The sequence below is a fragment of the Daucus carota genome, chromosome 2 (genome assembly GCF_001625215.2).
Source record: "Daucus carota subsp. sativus chromosome 2, DH1 v3.0, whole genome shotgun sequence".
Taxonomy (NCBI): domain Eukaryota; kingdom Viridiplantae; phylum Streptophyta; class Magnoliopsida; order Apiales; family Apiaceae; genus Daucus; species Daucus carota.
Window position 1 is genome coordinate 28413656 of NC_030382.2, and position 14969 is coordinate 28428624.

The 14969-nt window shown below is 35.7% G+C and overlaps 3 protein-coding genes across 6 annotated transcripts; 2 read left to right on the forward strand and 1 right to left on the reverse strand.

Annotated features, from left to right (window-relative positions):
- The first annotated feature begins 2806 nt into the window (after positions 1-2806).
- Positions 2807-6384, forward strand: LOC108208764 (phosphatidylinositol 4-kinase gamma 4). The gene is made up of 2 exons (XM_064087070.1): positions 2807-5133; positions 5729-6384. The coding sequence occupies exons 1-2, from the start codon at positions 3823-3825 to the stop codon at positions 6104-6106; spliced, it is 1689 nt and encodes a 562-aa protein (XP_063943140.1). The 5' UTR covers positions 2807-3822; the 3' UTR covers positions 6107-6384.
- Positions 6385-6518: 134 nt separating this feature from the next.
- On the forward strand, positions 6519-7803 carry LOC108208765 (uncharacterized). Its single transcript, XM_064087071.1, has one exon. It carries the CDS (start codon positions 7134-7136, stop codon positions 7716-7718), a length of 585 nt encoding a protein of 194 aa, XP_063943141.1. The 5' UTR covers positions 6519-7133; the 3' UTR covers positions 7719-7803.
- Positions 7804-7812: 9 nt separating this feature from the next.
- On the reverse strand, positions 7813-14237 carry LOC108208763 (uncharacterized). 4 transcript variants are annotated; one of them, XM_064087069.1, is made up of 6 exons: positions 11484-14237; positions 10597-11243; positions 10124-10333; positions 9471-9685; positions 9246-9304; positions 7813-8376 (listed from the first exon to the last, which is right to left on the reverse strand). In XM_064087069.1, exons 1-5 carry the CDS (start codon positions 14053-14055, stop codon positions 9268-9270), a joined length of 3681 nt encoding a protein of 1226 aa, XP_063943139.1. In that variant the 5' UTR covers positions 14056-14237; the 3' UTR covers positions 7813-8376; positions 9246-9267. The 4 variants fall into 4 exon arrangements, with proteins under 4 accessions (XP_063943139.1, XP_017234775.1, XP_063943138.1 ...); XM_017379286.2 differs by having other exon boundaries at positions 9246-9307; XM_064087068.1 differs by lacking the exon at positions 7813-8376 and having other exon boundaries at positions 9046-9304.
- Positions 14238-14969: the final 732 nt, after the last annotated feature.

The following is a 14969-nucleotide window of genomic DNA, read 5'->3' on the forward strand; positions in this document are numbered from 1 at the left end:
ACCGCACCACACTAGCATAAAAACCGCGTAAACCGCACCACAAAAATGCGGTGTGGTGCGGTGCGGTTTGTGCGGTTTGTATCCTTAAGAATAAATATTTTTAGTTGAAGTTTGAAATAAAATTTAAATATTTAATAATTAAAATCTTTTCTTGTAATGAATTTATATGATATTTATCATTTCAAAACTACAACTACTACTAAAAAACACAAAGAAAAGTGTAAATATGATAATAAATATCGAGGTTGTAAAAATCGGAACTCGGTCCAACTCGGTTTGGTTCCGGAAAAATGAGTACTCGGAACTCGGGAGAGTACTCGGAATGAGTTATCGGATAACTAATCGGGTATTTTTTAATTAATTTTTTCTCTCATATATAGTTATATATTAATTAATAATAAAATTATCTAATAATATTAATATTTTAATAACACACCTGGAATAATGAAGTTCAAATAAAAATTACTTGTTTGATAGTTTTTGACATAATAATCATTCACAAGTTTTAATGATAAAACACATAAAGTGTCTAATTAATGTCAATACTTTGCAAAAAAAAAAGGACAAAACATATATAAATTTACGTTTAGTCTCTTTTGAAATAATTTTCAAATAAAACAATAAAAAAAATGATAAGTCAAACTCGGATTTGACCTCGAGTACTCGGAGTCAAACCGAGTTTTGACCGATTTTTTAATAAATCGGTTTTGAACCCGATTACTCGGAATTCGGATCGGACGAGGGGTAAAAAACGAGTACTCGGAATGAGTACTCGGCCGACTCGGCGATTTTTAGAACACTGATAAATATGAGTACTAACTACAAAGAGACATATTATAATAATATAATCATTTCATACAAATCTGGTATAATAGTAATGTGAGATTGATAGTATAATAATTAACTATTATTTGAAGAGATTTAACAAATATATGTAACATAATTATAAATAATATATATGTATAATTATATATAATAATATTTTATTTGACGATCACTAATATATATATATATATATATATATATATATATATATATATATATATTAATATCGCGGTGCGGTGCGGTTTGAACCGCACTACTAATATGTCAAACCGCAACCCGCACCGCACCGCGCGGTTTGTTAAAAATTCAAACCGCAACCGCACCACGAAAATTAAAAACCGCGTTTTGTGGTGCGGTTTGGACGGTTTATGCGGTTTGGGCGGTTTTCTGATCACCCCTAATATACAGGGTGCATCTGGTTAAGATTAAGAATAGTTTTTTTTTTCCTGTTTTGTTAAAATTAGAATGTATTCAATTAAAAATTAGAAAAACTCATTAAACTTTTGTGCTATTTTATTAGGATTAAATGTAAATTTTTAATATTGAGATACTCGATCATGGTTATCAATTATTTCTAAAAATATAGCGACATTCAATTTATAATATCATAAAAAATTTATAATATTTGCTAATATGTTTAATACTATAAGGGGATGTTTGATTCATAGTAAATGAAACCGATTAACGAGAGTCGGAATCCTAAGTACCTTGGATTAGTCAATATACAAGTATTTGGATTCATTATTTAATTGTAAGGGAAACGAATCTAATCTTTTTAGATGGTAAAATCATATATTCCCCGCTTCTTGGTTTCTATATCATTCTCATTTCCATTCATCCTCATTAACACACACTCCATTCTAATTTCCTATTCATATTTCCAATCTTAAATTTATGTATGCGTGATTATAATAATTTTATGTAAGAACTGTTTGATTTATGGTTGATGAATTAAATTAACCGGAACCGATACGTCAAAATTAATATTTGAATTAGTCATTCTATGATATAGAATGGGAGCTCCACTATCTGTAAATCATTATTTACACATCCCTTGAATTTCTTATTATCATACCCCTCATTCTATTACCAAGTCTAATACTCTAATTCACGTCGATTACCTAAACACCTCGTAATTTTAACAAACGATCTTTAGAATGTGTGCCCAAGGCCACACAATAGATACCAACAGTTATCAAAATGACAAGTATTTTTATTGGCGAAAATTGTGTGAATGCAAGGGCTCATTTCCATCAATCAGAGTTTATCATTTTCACAAAAATTAGTGATTATTGTGTGCTACACACACCATAAAAAAAAACCTTTAACAAATTATGAGGCCGTTTGGATTAGTTTAAAAGAAGTGACTTCTTGCTTAAATTAAAGAAATGGAGTAGGAGTGCGAAGTAAATAAGTTAATAAAGTGTTTGGAAAGGAAGCAAAAGCTGTAAGACAGAAGTTAGCATTCTCAACTTTTTAAAAGTGTTCTACCTTTTTACACAAACGGGTAAAAAAAAAGTAAAAATAAGAAGAAGCTTGTATTTCTTCATCCAAAACATGCCCTATATTTACCGAATTGCAGAGACCATCCAAATTTATTTCAATATATTCTATGTTTATATTACTCCCTCCATCCCAAATTAGATGAGCTCGTTGACTTCGGGCAAACACTTCAAAGTCCATTGACCGCATAGCTACATTACATGTTTTTGAAATTTTATTTTTACAAATAAAAATTTAAATATGAAATTTTCATTTACAAAAAAAAATTAAAAAAATAAATTTGAGAACTATACGATCAATGCACAGTTACGTGCTCAAAGTCAACGAGCTTATCTAATTTAGTACGGAGTGAATACCACTTTACACGATCATTTTATCCCCAACAGTAATCATGGTTAACTTTTTTTTTTGAAACATGTAATCATGGTTAACTTGATAATTATAAGAAATGAAATGCTACACCCGTTAAAAGCATTTTGAAAGTCAATAACTCATTAACACCGTTACATCCACCTCAAAATTCCTGTCCAAGTCATCGTCAAAATCTAAAACGCGTCATATTCTTCTTCCAAATCTTTCTCTCTGTGGCGTCTCACAAAAACCATTCAACCCGAAAAAGTCGCTGCGAACAGTTCATCGCCTAAACAGTTATATATACGCATCTGTATCGTCGCCACCCTCTTCGGTTCTTGCTCTCGTCTCTGGTAAGAATCCCCCTTGGTCTCAATTCGTATAATTCCTTTAGGTTCTGTGAAGAGACTTCGAGGGGTGTATTGGATTGAGATTTTAAAGCATTTTTTTGCATTCATGAAATCCGAGGGTATTCGATTGGGATTGTTTGAAATCCATTAAAATCTTGAGGTATTCAATTGGGATTTTAAACTATGCTACAAAATATAGTGGTATTCAATTGGGATTTTAAATTATGCTTTAAAATCCGATGGTATTCAATTGGGATTGTTTAAAATCCATTAAAATCTGATGGTATTCAAATGCTGATGGATTTTTTTTCATTTCATAAAATGATGGATTTTGTGACATTCTTCAGTGTATTTTAAGTTTTTTGAAATCCCACCAAATTCGATGGGATTTTGAAGCATTGTACCTAAATCCTATCAACTCTGCGACATTTCATCAAGAATCCGCAAAAAATCAAAATCCCATACAATCTATTAAAATCCATAAACTAAAAACAATGCATTAAAATCCCAATCGAATACACCCCCGGAACATGAATTTATTGTGATTTTTATGCTTTTGGAGTCTTCCAAATCGCTGGCTTTCTCTTAAAGTTAGCATTTTGGATGCTTTGATCATCTGGGGTTTCCTTATTTTGTGATTCTGATGCGTGGGAAGGTCAAAGTTTAGATTTTTAGGCTTTTTGTACAGTTTCTTGATCCTGAATGTATATATAGCTGTGTATATTTGGTCGGGTGATTTTAGGGTTTTTAAAATTTTCAATTTTAGGGTTTCTCAGTTTTTAGGGTTGATAAAATGTCGTCTGCGGGTGTTCTAGCTATTCCGATTCGTGAGGACTCAGGACTTTTGTCTCCTGTATTTAGCCGTGAATTGAATGAATCGATACATGTATATGTGGCTATGTCGGGATCGGTGGTCCCGATGAGAGTTCTGAAATCAGAGACGATTGAATCAGTGAAACTTAGGATTAAGTCGTATAAGGGGTTTGTTGCTAAGGATCAGAAGTTGGTTTGTAAAGGGAGGGAATTATCTAGGAGCAATTCGTTGGTACGAGATTATGGAGTTGAGGATGGGAATGTGCTTCATTTGGTGATTCGTCTTTCTGATCTTCAATCAATTAATGTTAAGACTTCTTGCGGTGAAGAGTTTGCTTTTGAAGTCCAGCGGAATTGTGATGTTGGTTATATTAAACGTAGGATTGCTGATAAGAATAAGAAATTAGCTGATTTTGATGAGCATGAAGTATTGTGTGATGGTGAGGAGCTTGAAGATCAGAGACTTATAAATGACATTTCTAAACATAATGATGCAGTGATTCATTTGTTTGTCCGGAAATCTGCAAAAATCAGAGCTACACCTCGGGAGAAAACTTATGAGCTTTCTGTTGTCGCATCACAGTCGAATGACACAAGGAAATATGACGAGGAAATTCATCAGCAGACTCCGGAAAAAGATGTATTGTTGGAGCCAATAATTCTTAACCAGAAGGTTGAGTTGTCTCTGGCAATATGGGATATGATTAAATCTACAGCTGAGGGATTAGATAATGCAAACACTCCTATAAGATCTTCAGAGGGTACAGGGGGAGCATACTTGATGCAGGATGCAACGGGAAATAAGCATGTCTCTGTTTTTAAGCCAATTGATGAAGAGCCCATGGCTGTGAACAACCCAAGGGGATTGCCCTTATCTGAAAATGGCGAAGGCTTGAAGAAGGGCACAAGTGTTGGTGAAGGTGCATTTAGGGAAGTAGCTGCCTATGTTTTGGATCATCCCAAAGCTGGACGGCGCTCTTTCTCCGGTGAGGATATAGGTTTTGCTGGTGTTCCTCCGACAATTATGGCAAAGTGTTTGCACATGGGTTTTAATCATCAGGACAGCATAAATGTTAAGATAGGCTCCTTGCAGATGTTCATGCAGAACCGTGGAAGTTGTGAGGATATGGGACCAAGTTCATTCCCTGTGGAGGAAGTACATAAAATATCAGTGTTCGATATACGGATGGCAAATGCAGATAGGCATGCTGGAAACATATTGGTTAGCAAGGATAAAGATGGAAAGACTGTGCTGATTCCAATAGATCATGGCTACTGTTTGCCCAAAAGTGTATGTATCTTCCCTTATTCTATTTAATTTATCTCATCTCATTGGCTTACCTTATATTGGCTTCTCCGCCTAATTTGATTGATATCCTGGTATTATTGTCTAGTCTTACTATACTGATATACTGTATTTTACAGTTCATGCATGTTTCCCAGTACATAATTTAATAATTTTGTTGAAACCTGGACTCCTTCCAGTGCTTTGGTCTATGGAATGGTTTCTTCTGTGGATGAACCAAATGGGATTACCATCAAAGTAAATTGATCAAACATGTAGAAGTGATACTACTGTGTCAAGCAGAGTGAAAGACCTGGAAGAGGGCACAAGTTATGATGTGAAACTTGCTTTCAGGACCATAATAGAGTTGAAAAGATTAAATAAAAAAACATCATTTAGTTTGTCTGCCGACATAATTAGGCTTGAACCCTTCTTGAATATGTATGTCAAATGATCATGTTATGTGGTGAATTGTTCTTTGTCTGTCCTGAATAGAAATGTTCTGCATCACCAAAATTGACCACAATTATTTCTTTCAGTTTTCATTAATAAAATGTACAAACTGTATCAGTCCTGATTTTAGTCAACTAAATTAATGCAGTTTGAGGATTGCACATTTGACTGGCTCTACTGGCCACAAGCTCGTAAGCCATACAGTCCTGACACTGTAGAGTACATTAAGTCATTGGATGCAGATGAAGACATTGCCTTGCTTAAGTTTCATGGATGGGACTTACCTCAAGACTGTGCTCGCACCCTCCGCATCTCAACTATGCTATTGAAGAAAGGTGTGGAGAGAGGTCTCACTCCCTTTGACATCGGAAACATTATGTGCAGGGAAACCTTGAACGAGGAATCCTTAATTGAAGAGATTGTCCAAGAAGCAGAGGATTCAGTCCTTCCTTGTACAAGTGAAGGTTCATTTCTTGAAACAGTCTCCCAGATCATGGATCGTCGCCTCAGAGAAATTGCCAAATAAAGTCCATAGGGAGCAAAATGAGATATATATGTGCATATGTGCATATGCTCTCTTAAGTATCTAATGAAGTGTTTTCCATGTTTCAGTTTAAAGATTTGATTTGTTATTTAAAATTGAAGTGGTCTCAAAAACTTTTCAGCAGTCAACTGGAATGGATTTTGAAGGTTAAAAATACACCACCTTCAGATTTGTCTCATGTTGTGTGATCTGGTTTTAATAAATTAGATTTTTTAAGCTTTGTAATGACTTGATATGATAAAATAGTTTGTTTTATTATACTTCATGTTGCCTTTTAATTTGTGTTGGTTATTTTTGCCATGACACTGTGGTTGATCCCCTTGTGGTGCTCCCTATTTTGAAGATAACAGTTCTTGAACTATTTTTAATGAAATTCACCATGTTTGATAAGCTTTCATATGTCTATTTGCTGTCAAGGACATGAACTTGTATATGTTGTGCGAATAATATGTATTTCCCTCTACATATCAGATTATCAGTGTTTCAGAATCCAAACAATTCGTGTAGTCAGTAGCCGCGTCACTTTCAGGAACTCGAGAACAACTCCATGAACACTGTGGAAGAGGTTGAGATGCATGTCTCCTTGTTGGTTCTATGCTAGTTGCCAACAAGAGAATGCACAGGTATTTAACTGTTCCTCTTGAGTGTTTGGAAACTAGAATGTCAAGTTTTTCTGCGCGAGAAGGTTGTGTGGTGGGAATATATCCTCTCCCCTTTGTATACCCTGGTCAAAAAAGAAGGGAGCAAAAAAATTTAAAGTGAGTTATGTCAAGGAAAATGATTAGGTGATGTCGTTTCCTTGTAATGCAATTATACCTTTGTTTATCTCACACTCAAGTTTATCTTTACCAAAATTCAACAAAACATGAAAGCATCATCTTAAGTATTTTCTACATCTGCTAACACCACCACAATCACTCCTTCCCTTTATTCAAAAACAACCAACTAGACTAATTTACATATCTTCCCATCTCAATTTTTCATGTTATAGGAGCGGAATATACTGTGTATGTTTAGTTCCGACCACCAACTAACCATGCACGAACCACATAGATCCAAACCTCGTCGTGGCCATACAAACCTTGCTTCGTGCATAGTCGCCTTTTTCTTCCTCCTCTTCATCGCCGCCACTATCACCACCATCTACTTACTAATCTTCAAACCCAAACACCCTCATATCGCTGTCACCTCCGTCAAATTCCCCACCTTCGCACTCTCCAACAATACTGTCAACTTCACCTTCTTCCAGTACGTCACCATCACTAATCCTAACCGTGATACTTTCACGCACTATGACAGCTCGTTACAGCTGGATTACTCTGGTAGTCCCGTCGGCTTCGTGTTCATACCTGCAGGAAGCATCAATGCCGGAATGAAACAGCAAATGTCAGCTAAATTTTCGGTGGAGGAGTTTCCAGTGGCAGCTACCGCAGGGAGTAGAACCACGACGACAGCGATGGAAATAGAGACGAGGATGAAGTTAGTAGGGAGAGTTAGAGTATTGAAAGTGTTGACACATAAAGTAGAAAGTGGAGTGAAATGTAGAGTTGCTGTGAAAGTTAGTGATGGTTCTGTTTTAGGCTTTCACTGCTAGCACACTACTGTAGTGTCTGGTTTTTAATTTATTTTTGGTGAAAGATTAAATTTTTACCCACAATATTATTTTCTTATCTTTATAACACAGTATGGAACTCAATAGTATAGAATTTACTGATAGAATCTGTCTTCACAAATGTTGCTGCTGCTCTGCAACACTTACAAAACAAGACAACAAACTACATCTTTCCAACAGTGGCCTAAATTTGGACCGAGATTTAGGCCATTGTTGGAAAGATTTAGGCCGGAATTAGTGTAAATTTGGACCTTTAGGCCGTTGTTGGAGTTGCCCTTGTAGCAAGAATTAACAGAAAACACTGATGACGGATATATGTAGTCTATTCCTTTCAAGTGTAAAGATTTGCAAATTTGGAAAGCTGGTCAGATTGCCTAGTGTCTGCTAATCCTATAATAGAGCCAGATAAAATGTAAGAAGTTCTGCTGATTAAAAACAACTCTGATACTCCGGAACCCCAACCCTGCGAGGTACATGGCCAATTTGCAACTTGCAAGAACAAACAATATGACCGAGGAGGAAGACGGTGTGGAATGGTTTGCGCTTGATACTGATGATGCTGTAAAGAACCAGGGCCAATGGCCATCCTGTGGTGGCGGTGACATAAGAGATAGCCAAGGCTTTATGCATTATGCAGTTTCTGAAAATAAGAACAATACAGTAAGAGTCTCTGCCGCTTGTTAGAATTGGGAGGACAGTAATATTCTGGGAAGGTCAATGCAATAAGAAAAGAATAAGACATATCAATCCTATTGATTATTTTACAAGGGCTGTGGCATCTCTTCTTCCCTTTGTAGACACCCTCAAATCTCCAGTCACCTCCATCAATTTCCCAATCCACCTTCACCCTTTCAAACTACACAATAAACTTCACCTTCCAATACATAACCATCAGCTTCATGCATTCCGCAGCTGCCTACAGCTGATTACCCTGTTTTGAGCTTTCATTGCTAGTAGCCTAGTAGTAGGAGGCTAGGAGCAACCTACTCCATTCTATTGAATCTTGTCCAAAACAACTGAGTTTATGCTAGATATGGAGTTATTGGTATTTATGTGTTTGTAATACTCATAGTTCACTCTACTTGGAAGATTTTTTGGTGTAAATTTTGGTTATAGGTTCCTTGTGCTTACCTTCTTTCTTTAGAAAGAAGTCATTTATTTCTAAAGTACGTAAATGTGTACCTTTTTCCGGATATAGGTGACTTATTTATGCAAAAGGAATGTTAAACACCTGTTTAAACATGTAATACCATATATATTATATAAATGTGAAAATTCTTTTGCCGAAATAAATCCTTAACCCAGATAATTCAATGAATATGATTAGTATAAGCCAGTGCTACTGCAGAGAATTTTCTTTAATAACAAGATTGAATAACTTGTATAATATGCCCATTTCATAATTCGTATGTCCTAGCCCAGCCTACTGAACATTATACACAAGATATTCCAGAAGTACAAAGCTGTAAGAACACAAGCAAGCTTAACAATACAAAGAGTCTCACCCACCCAAATTCTGTTAGCTGACCATTCAGGACTTCGTTGGCTTCCGCAACCTCTTCTTTGACCTTCTGGTAGGGAATACATTATCATCCAAGAAGACATTAGAAAATTGCTGAATTATTAGATTTATGTCGCATATACTGCTACATACTATGATATAGTATAAATTATAATATGTATACACTTCATGTTGCACAAACTTGCACTAAAAATTCAAGATTCAAAGTTTACCTCTTCTTTGGTTTTTTAATGCCGAACACACTCTTAGTTAATGAGCTTATATCCATAGACCGTCCCTTCATGATTTTATCATGATACATTTTGCTTCCAATCTCAATTATTTGTTCCTCCACCTCTTCCAGGTTTTGGTCCACATTGAGCTTGAGCTCCCCCTTTCTGACGACGGTTACATTAAAACCATTTGCTCTGGCTTCCCGATAAGCATCCTATAGAAAATTTAGCAAAGTAGGCAAACAGAATGCACTTCATTTATTTAAGGTGAAATGGGGTGTGATCTTACATTTCCAAAGGAAAATTGTTTATGAAGAGCTAGTCCGAACTGTGGTAAATACTGACTTCACTAGGATTTCAATGTAATAGCTTAACATTAGTGGAACAACAGTAGGGTGTGCCTGGATTTTTGTGATTCAATTATGTGTACACAAGTTAAACGCATTCCTCTGGGACAATGAGGGCATAAAAAATTCCTTAGATGGATCCGTTCGACAATTTATTAACTTTTAGTCCTCCTTGAAGAAGGATGGGTGTATTATCTGTTCCTTATGAGATCATGAAATACAAAGACAAGTAGACATTAAAATCAGGCCGCAAAGCAGGAAATAAGAAATCAGCTGGGAACAGCGTTATCACGGGTCAATTCTTACCTTGGGTTGCTGTGCAATAACGAAGGCATTGCCATTTCCAAGCATTTCCAGATGACTCTGTATGATGTAGCACATGTTCTTGCAATCACCAGCATCCTCAAAAGCAATCATGTGATACTGCTTTGGGTCCAATTCAAGATCACTCGCCATCTCTAAGGAATAAAACCCTATGTTTTGGTCCCCATCCTGGTTTGTATATAACTCTATACACTGCAATAGATAACTTATGTTAAGTAACATGAAAAGATAGATATATTGATAACCAAAGCAAATAGGAGTAAAAAGGTGTAAATATGGATATAAAATATTATTTCTCATTAGAATAACATAAATTCTTAAGGTGGGGAATGTATTGGTTGCCACAAATAATATGAAGGTTAAATTGCACATACATGTGATAGTTAAACAAGTAATTAATTCTTTCCAATATAAAAAGTTACAAATTTGATTAACATGGCAGATGCATCACTTACCAAAACATATGGAAGATCTAGCCACCACAAATAATCTTCTTCTTTTTCTTCTGAATATTCACTGTACTTGTTCATAACAGCTTGTGGTCCATACAACTCCATCTCTCTTTTGACCTTGCTAAGTTTCTCCTGGATAAATTTCTGTCCTCTTTTAGGTAATTTATCCATCAAATCTGCAGACTCCTGTATCTCTTTCTCAGTTATCCATCTTTTTAAGTCCTTTCCTATATCCTTCATAGTAGCTTTAATTTCTGGATCTGTCTCTGCATTGTAAGAATCCAAGAAACCTCGCGACCACTTTTTTGTGTGCTCCCAGTACTCTTCTCCAGCTTTTTTACCAGCCCTAACCGAACCATCACTACCCTCTATAATGATCTTTGGAGGTTTCACAAGCTCATCCTGATTAATTTTGTTTTGATTATTAATAACTGATGAAGTGACATTACTTTCATGTGGCGAGGATTCTGGTGACGCTTGAAGGGGACTTTGGACTTCTCTTTTTTCAATAAACTGACCTCTTAAGTTCTCATTAAGAAGTGCCTGTCTCTGTTTCTGATAGTCGTCAAGAGACTGAGGAGTAGTATCTACTGGCGGACCTTTCCAGCGCGGAATAACTTTCTCTGGAGGATCATGTATGCTAATGCCGTCTGCACAAGATATAATGTTCATATTAGTGGCAATGAATCACACATCTGAGACTACTATAAAATCTATAACTTATTTGGCTCGATAACATCTTGTTTATAATCAACAGATCTCAAGGATGAAACAAATTCTGAGTGATAATTTAGTAAATTATTACAAAATGACTTCCCAAAGAAAAAAAGAGAATATTACAGAATGCTAATCTGCAATACACGTTAAAACTTAATAGAAACAAAAAATACCTGCTCCATAATCAAGGTTTTCAACATTTGAATGGACCCACTGATGAAGGTTTTGTAGCTTTTCATTTACTTTCTCGACCTTTTTCTCAAGACCACCAAAGAAGGCCTTCTTATCTTCAGCATCCATCAAATGAAAGGGATCCCGTCCCATCAACTCATTTTCTCGGACTTGAAACACGATTTCTCTAAGCCTATCATCTGTCATCCAGTCAAGTTCACCATCACCTTCATCATACTCGGGTACTCTATTCTCTGAATCATGATTTAATTCTTGATTTATCTTTTTCTGCCTGGCAATATCGTAATTATCCTTAAATCCAACTGCAATCTTCTTAGCTACAGGCTCAAAATCATGAAAATTATTCTCCATCCAGTTGCCATTCGTAGCTGCTGGTGCTGCCACGTCATTTGAGTCGGGTATTTGATGTTGAATTTCCTTAACAATTTCTTGCGCAGTATTCTCAGTTGGGATAGTTTTCTCTGCATTCAGATCAGCTTCACAAGCAGTTTGGGAGGGTGTAAAATCTGATTTTGCATCCAAATCAGAAGTATGAACCGACATGTCCTTACGTGGATCCTGGCTTCTTTGCCTCTCCAAATCTCTATCTATCGAAACATTTATACCAGATTGTCCTTTTTCCATGCTGTTTTCAGGAGAGGAGGATACCCTGGGGATTTGATGATCAACTGCTTCTAACAATTCTTCAGGAGCTTCAGGATCAACATTTTTTAGAGGAAAAGACTCACAACTTTGCTCTAGAGAAGCAAATTTTTCAGTCATCAAATCCGACGAGTTCAAAATAGAACTACCATGCAGATTGTGATTCCTATTAAGTTGCTGGCTTGTTTCTCCATCACTTCTGCTTTTACTTGATAAACTATCTTTAGGAGGAAGAGCTTCACTCAGTATATCCTCACTTGTCTCTTTTTTATCACGATTTCTAGAAAGGTATTCTCTTGCCTCCTTAACTGACCTAATCACCTTTGGCTTTGCCTTGACAGAAATCTTATCAGGCTCGTTGAAGTAAGTGTTACTAGAATGTGATGCGCTGTTCGTTTCAGTGGTGTCAAATGATTTTAGGTCATCAACCTTATCTTTGTTCACCCTGTTTTCAGTAGCATTTGGAACATCTATTTCTGAAATACTAGGTTTTATGGCCTCGGTGTTCTCTACTGAAGTTTTGACACGTATAGTGGAGCCATTACTCTGTGGATCATCAAGAGGTGTGGTAATTATGGTTTTACGAACATCTTTCGAATTTCCTACATATCCATAATTTGGACGGTTTGAAGAACTAAAATTCTTCTCTCTTTTCTCTTGGATCACTTTCTTTCCACTGGATAACTCATTATTTACGATTGAATCATCTTCTCCATCAGTACCATCAAGTCCAACTTGATCATTTTTCTCAAGTTCGCGTGCATGCCTCGCCATTGCCTTAATTTTCTGAATTTTATCATCAAAATCACTAGACTTAACTGCCTCTACACTAGATGATGTCTGCAAACCTACAGCATTATTTAATGCCGTTGCTTTTGTAATATTATCCATTACAACTTGTCTATCAAGACGAGGTTTCTCAATAGATGGAAATTCCACTTTCTTCGATGCCTGAATGACTTCAACATTACCCTTGACCAATTCATCTTTCTCCATCCCAGCTTTCATTTTTCTCCTCAACATTTCCTTCTCCGTCTTATCCGCATCACCCTTAAACAATCTCTTCACGGCCCAAAATACACATAAACCACATAATGCCACTATTCCAACTCTCGACATTTTAAAAAACAAACCAGGTGGAGGGTTAAAACCCCGTATTGAACTTACAGAGCCTAATTCCACACTAACATCTACAAACTTTGCCACTGAACTATACTCCAAGAGCACATTATTCCCATTCTCCATCTCTGTGGCTAAAGATTTCGCATGAGAAATCTTCGAATTCACTTCACTCAAGTCCTCTAGCTCACTCGCCTTATACAAGGCGGAGTCAAATCCACTTCTCCTTAAAATTTCTTCCTCATTAACATCTACCCTTTTAACCTTACCATCAGAATCTCGAAAAACAGTAAATATTCGGCCTGACCCAATTCCCCAAAATTCAGTATCTGCCTCATACTGATCAACCCATCTCCTCAACTTACTAGATAAGACAGAATCATCATAAATTTCAAAACTTTCTTTTTTAAATCTACTAGACTGAGCACTACCTTCATTTTCTACTCTATCACTATCCAAACTAGAATCAAGATTTTCAGCATTAAAATCAAGAACTTGTTTTTGAGCATCAGAACCTGAGTCAAGAATTAGGGAATCATCACGCACCTGTTTGTGTTGAGTGAGTTTCTCCCTCAGAGAGTTCCTTCTGTTAGTGGGTCCCCCAAAACGAGCTGAAATTTTGAATCTTTTGGAATTTGAGAGAGCTAAAGTGGGTGAAAGTTTGACGTTTCTGGAGACTCTGGAGCTGAATTTTAAATGGGTTTTGTTTATTTGGGTTGATTTAAAGCATGAAAATGAAAGCTTTGGAAAGATATGAGAAGTGGATGGGATTGTGGAGCAGAGAATCTCCATCAACAAAATGGATTACACATAGAGAAGATATATACAAACGGAGAGAGGAGCTAAACCCTGATAAAGCCTTTTGTAGGCTGCACAAATTGTACAAAAAGGCCACAAAGATATACGGTCTGTCCCTTCGAATACTAACAGAGAGGTCCGGATCGATCCATGCCCAAATTACCGGATGTTGCCTCCAATTCTTTACCTCGGAGGAGGCTCAATAGAAAGAAAATTAGCGGTGAGTAAAATTTTATGGAGAACATTTTTTTTTTGACCGTGAAGATAATTTATGTTTTGCCAGCAAAATATTGTATAGAAATATTGAAAACTCATAATTTTGCAAATTAAAATAGTGTAGAATACATTATTTTGTGGAGTAAGTTTTATAAGTATCACCAATTAATTAAAATTATTGAATAACATCTATGTTTAATAAGTAGAATGTTTATATTCTGCAAATTGAACAAATGTTCTGCAAATTAAACATATTCTGCAAAATAAAATATTTTATAATATTCTACATGCAAAACATACATGATATTCAAGATTTTAAATGATATAATGATCGTTGTGCAACATGATTTGCAAAATTATGAGTTTTGCAATGTTTTTGTGCATATTTTACTTACAGAACATAAGTGGTCTCCACAGTCTCCAAAAAAATAGGCTCTGTAGAATTTAACTCTCTTGTTTTATTCATATTATAATAATTCATATTTTTTTAAATATTTAAACATATAAACACACAACCGAGCTTCTTCATTCTGTTGGAGGAGGACAAGACTGCATAAATCTTACTCTCCTCATATCCGACTTTAAATAGAATATACGGGATATATTTAGTAGTTTGTTTAAAATATATTATAAGCATATTATAATAAATCATAAGAAGTATTCGACTGGGATTTAAGATTTTTTTTCATTCA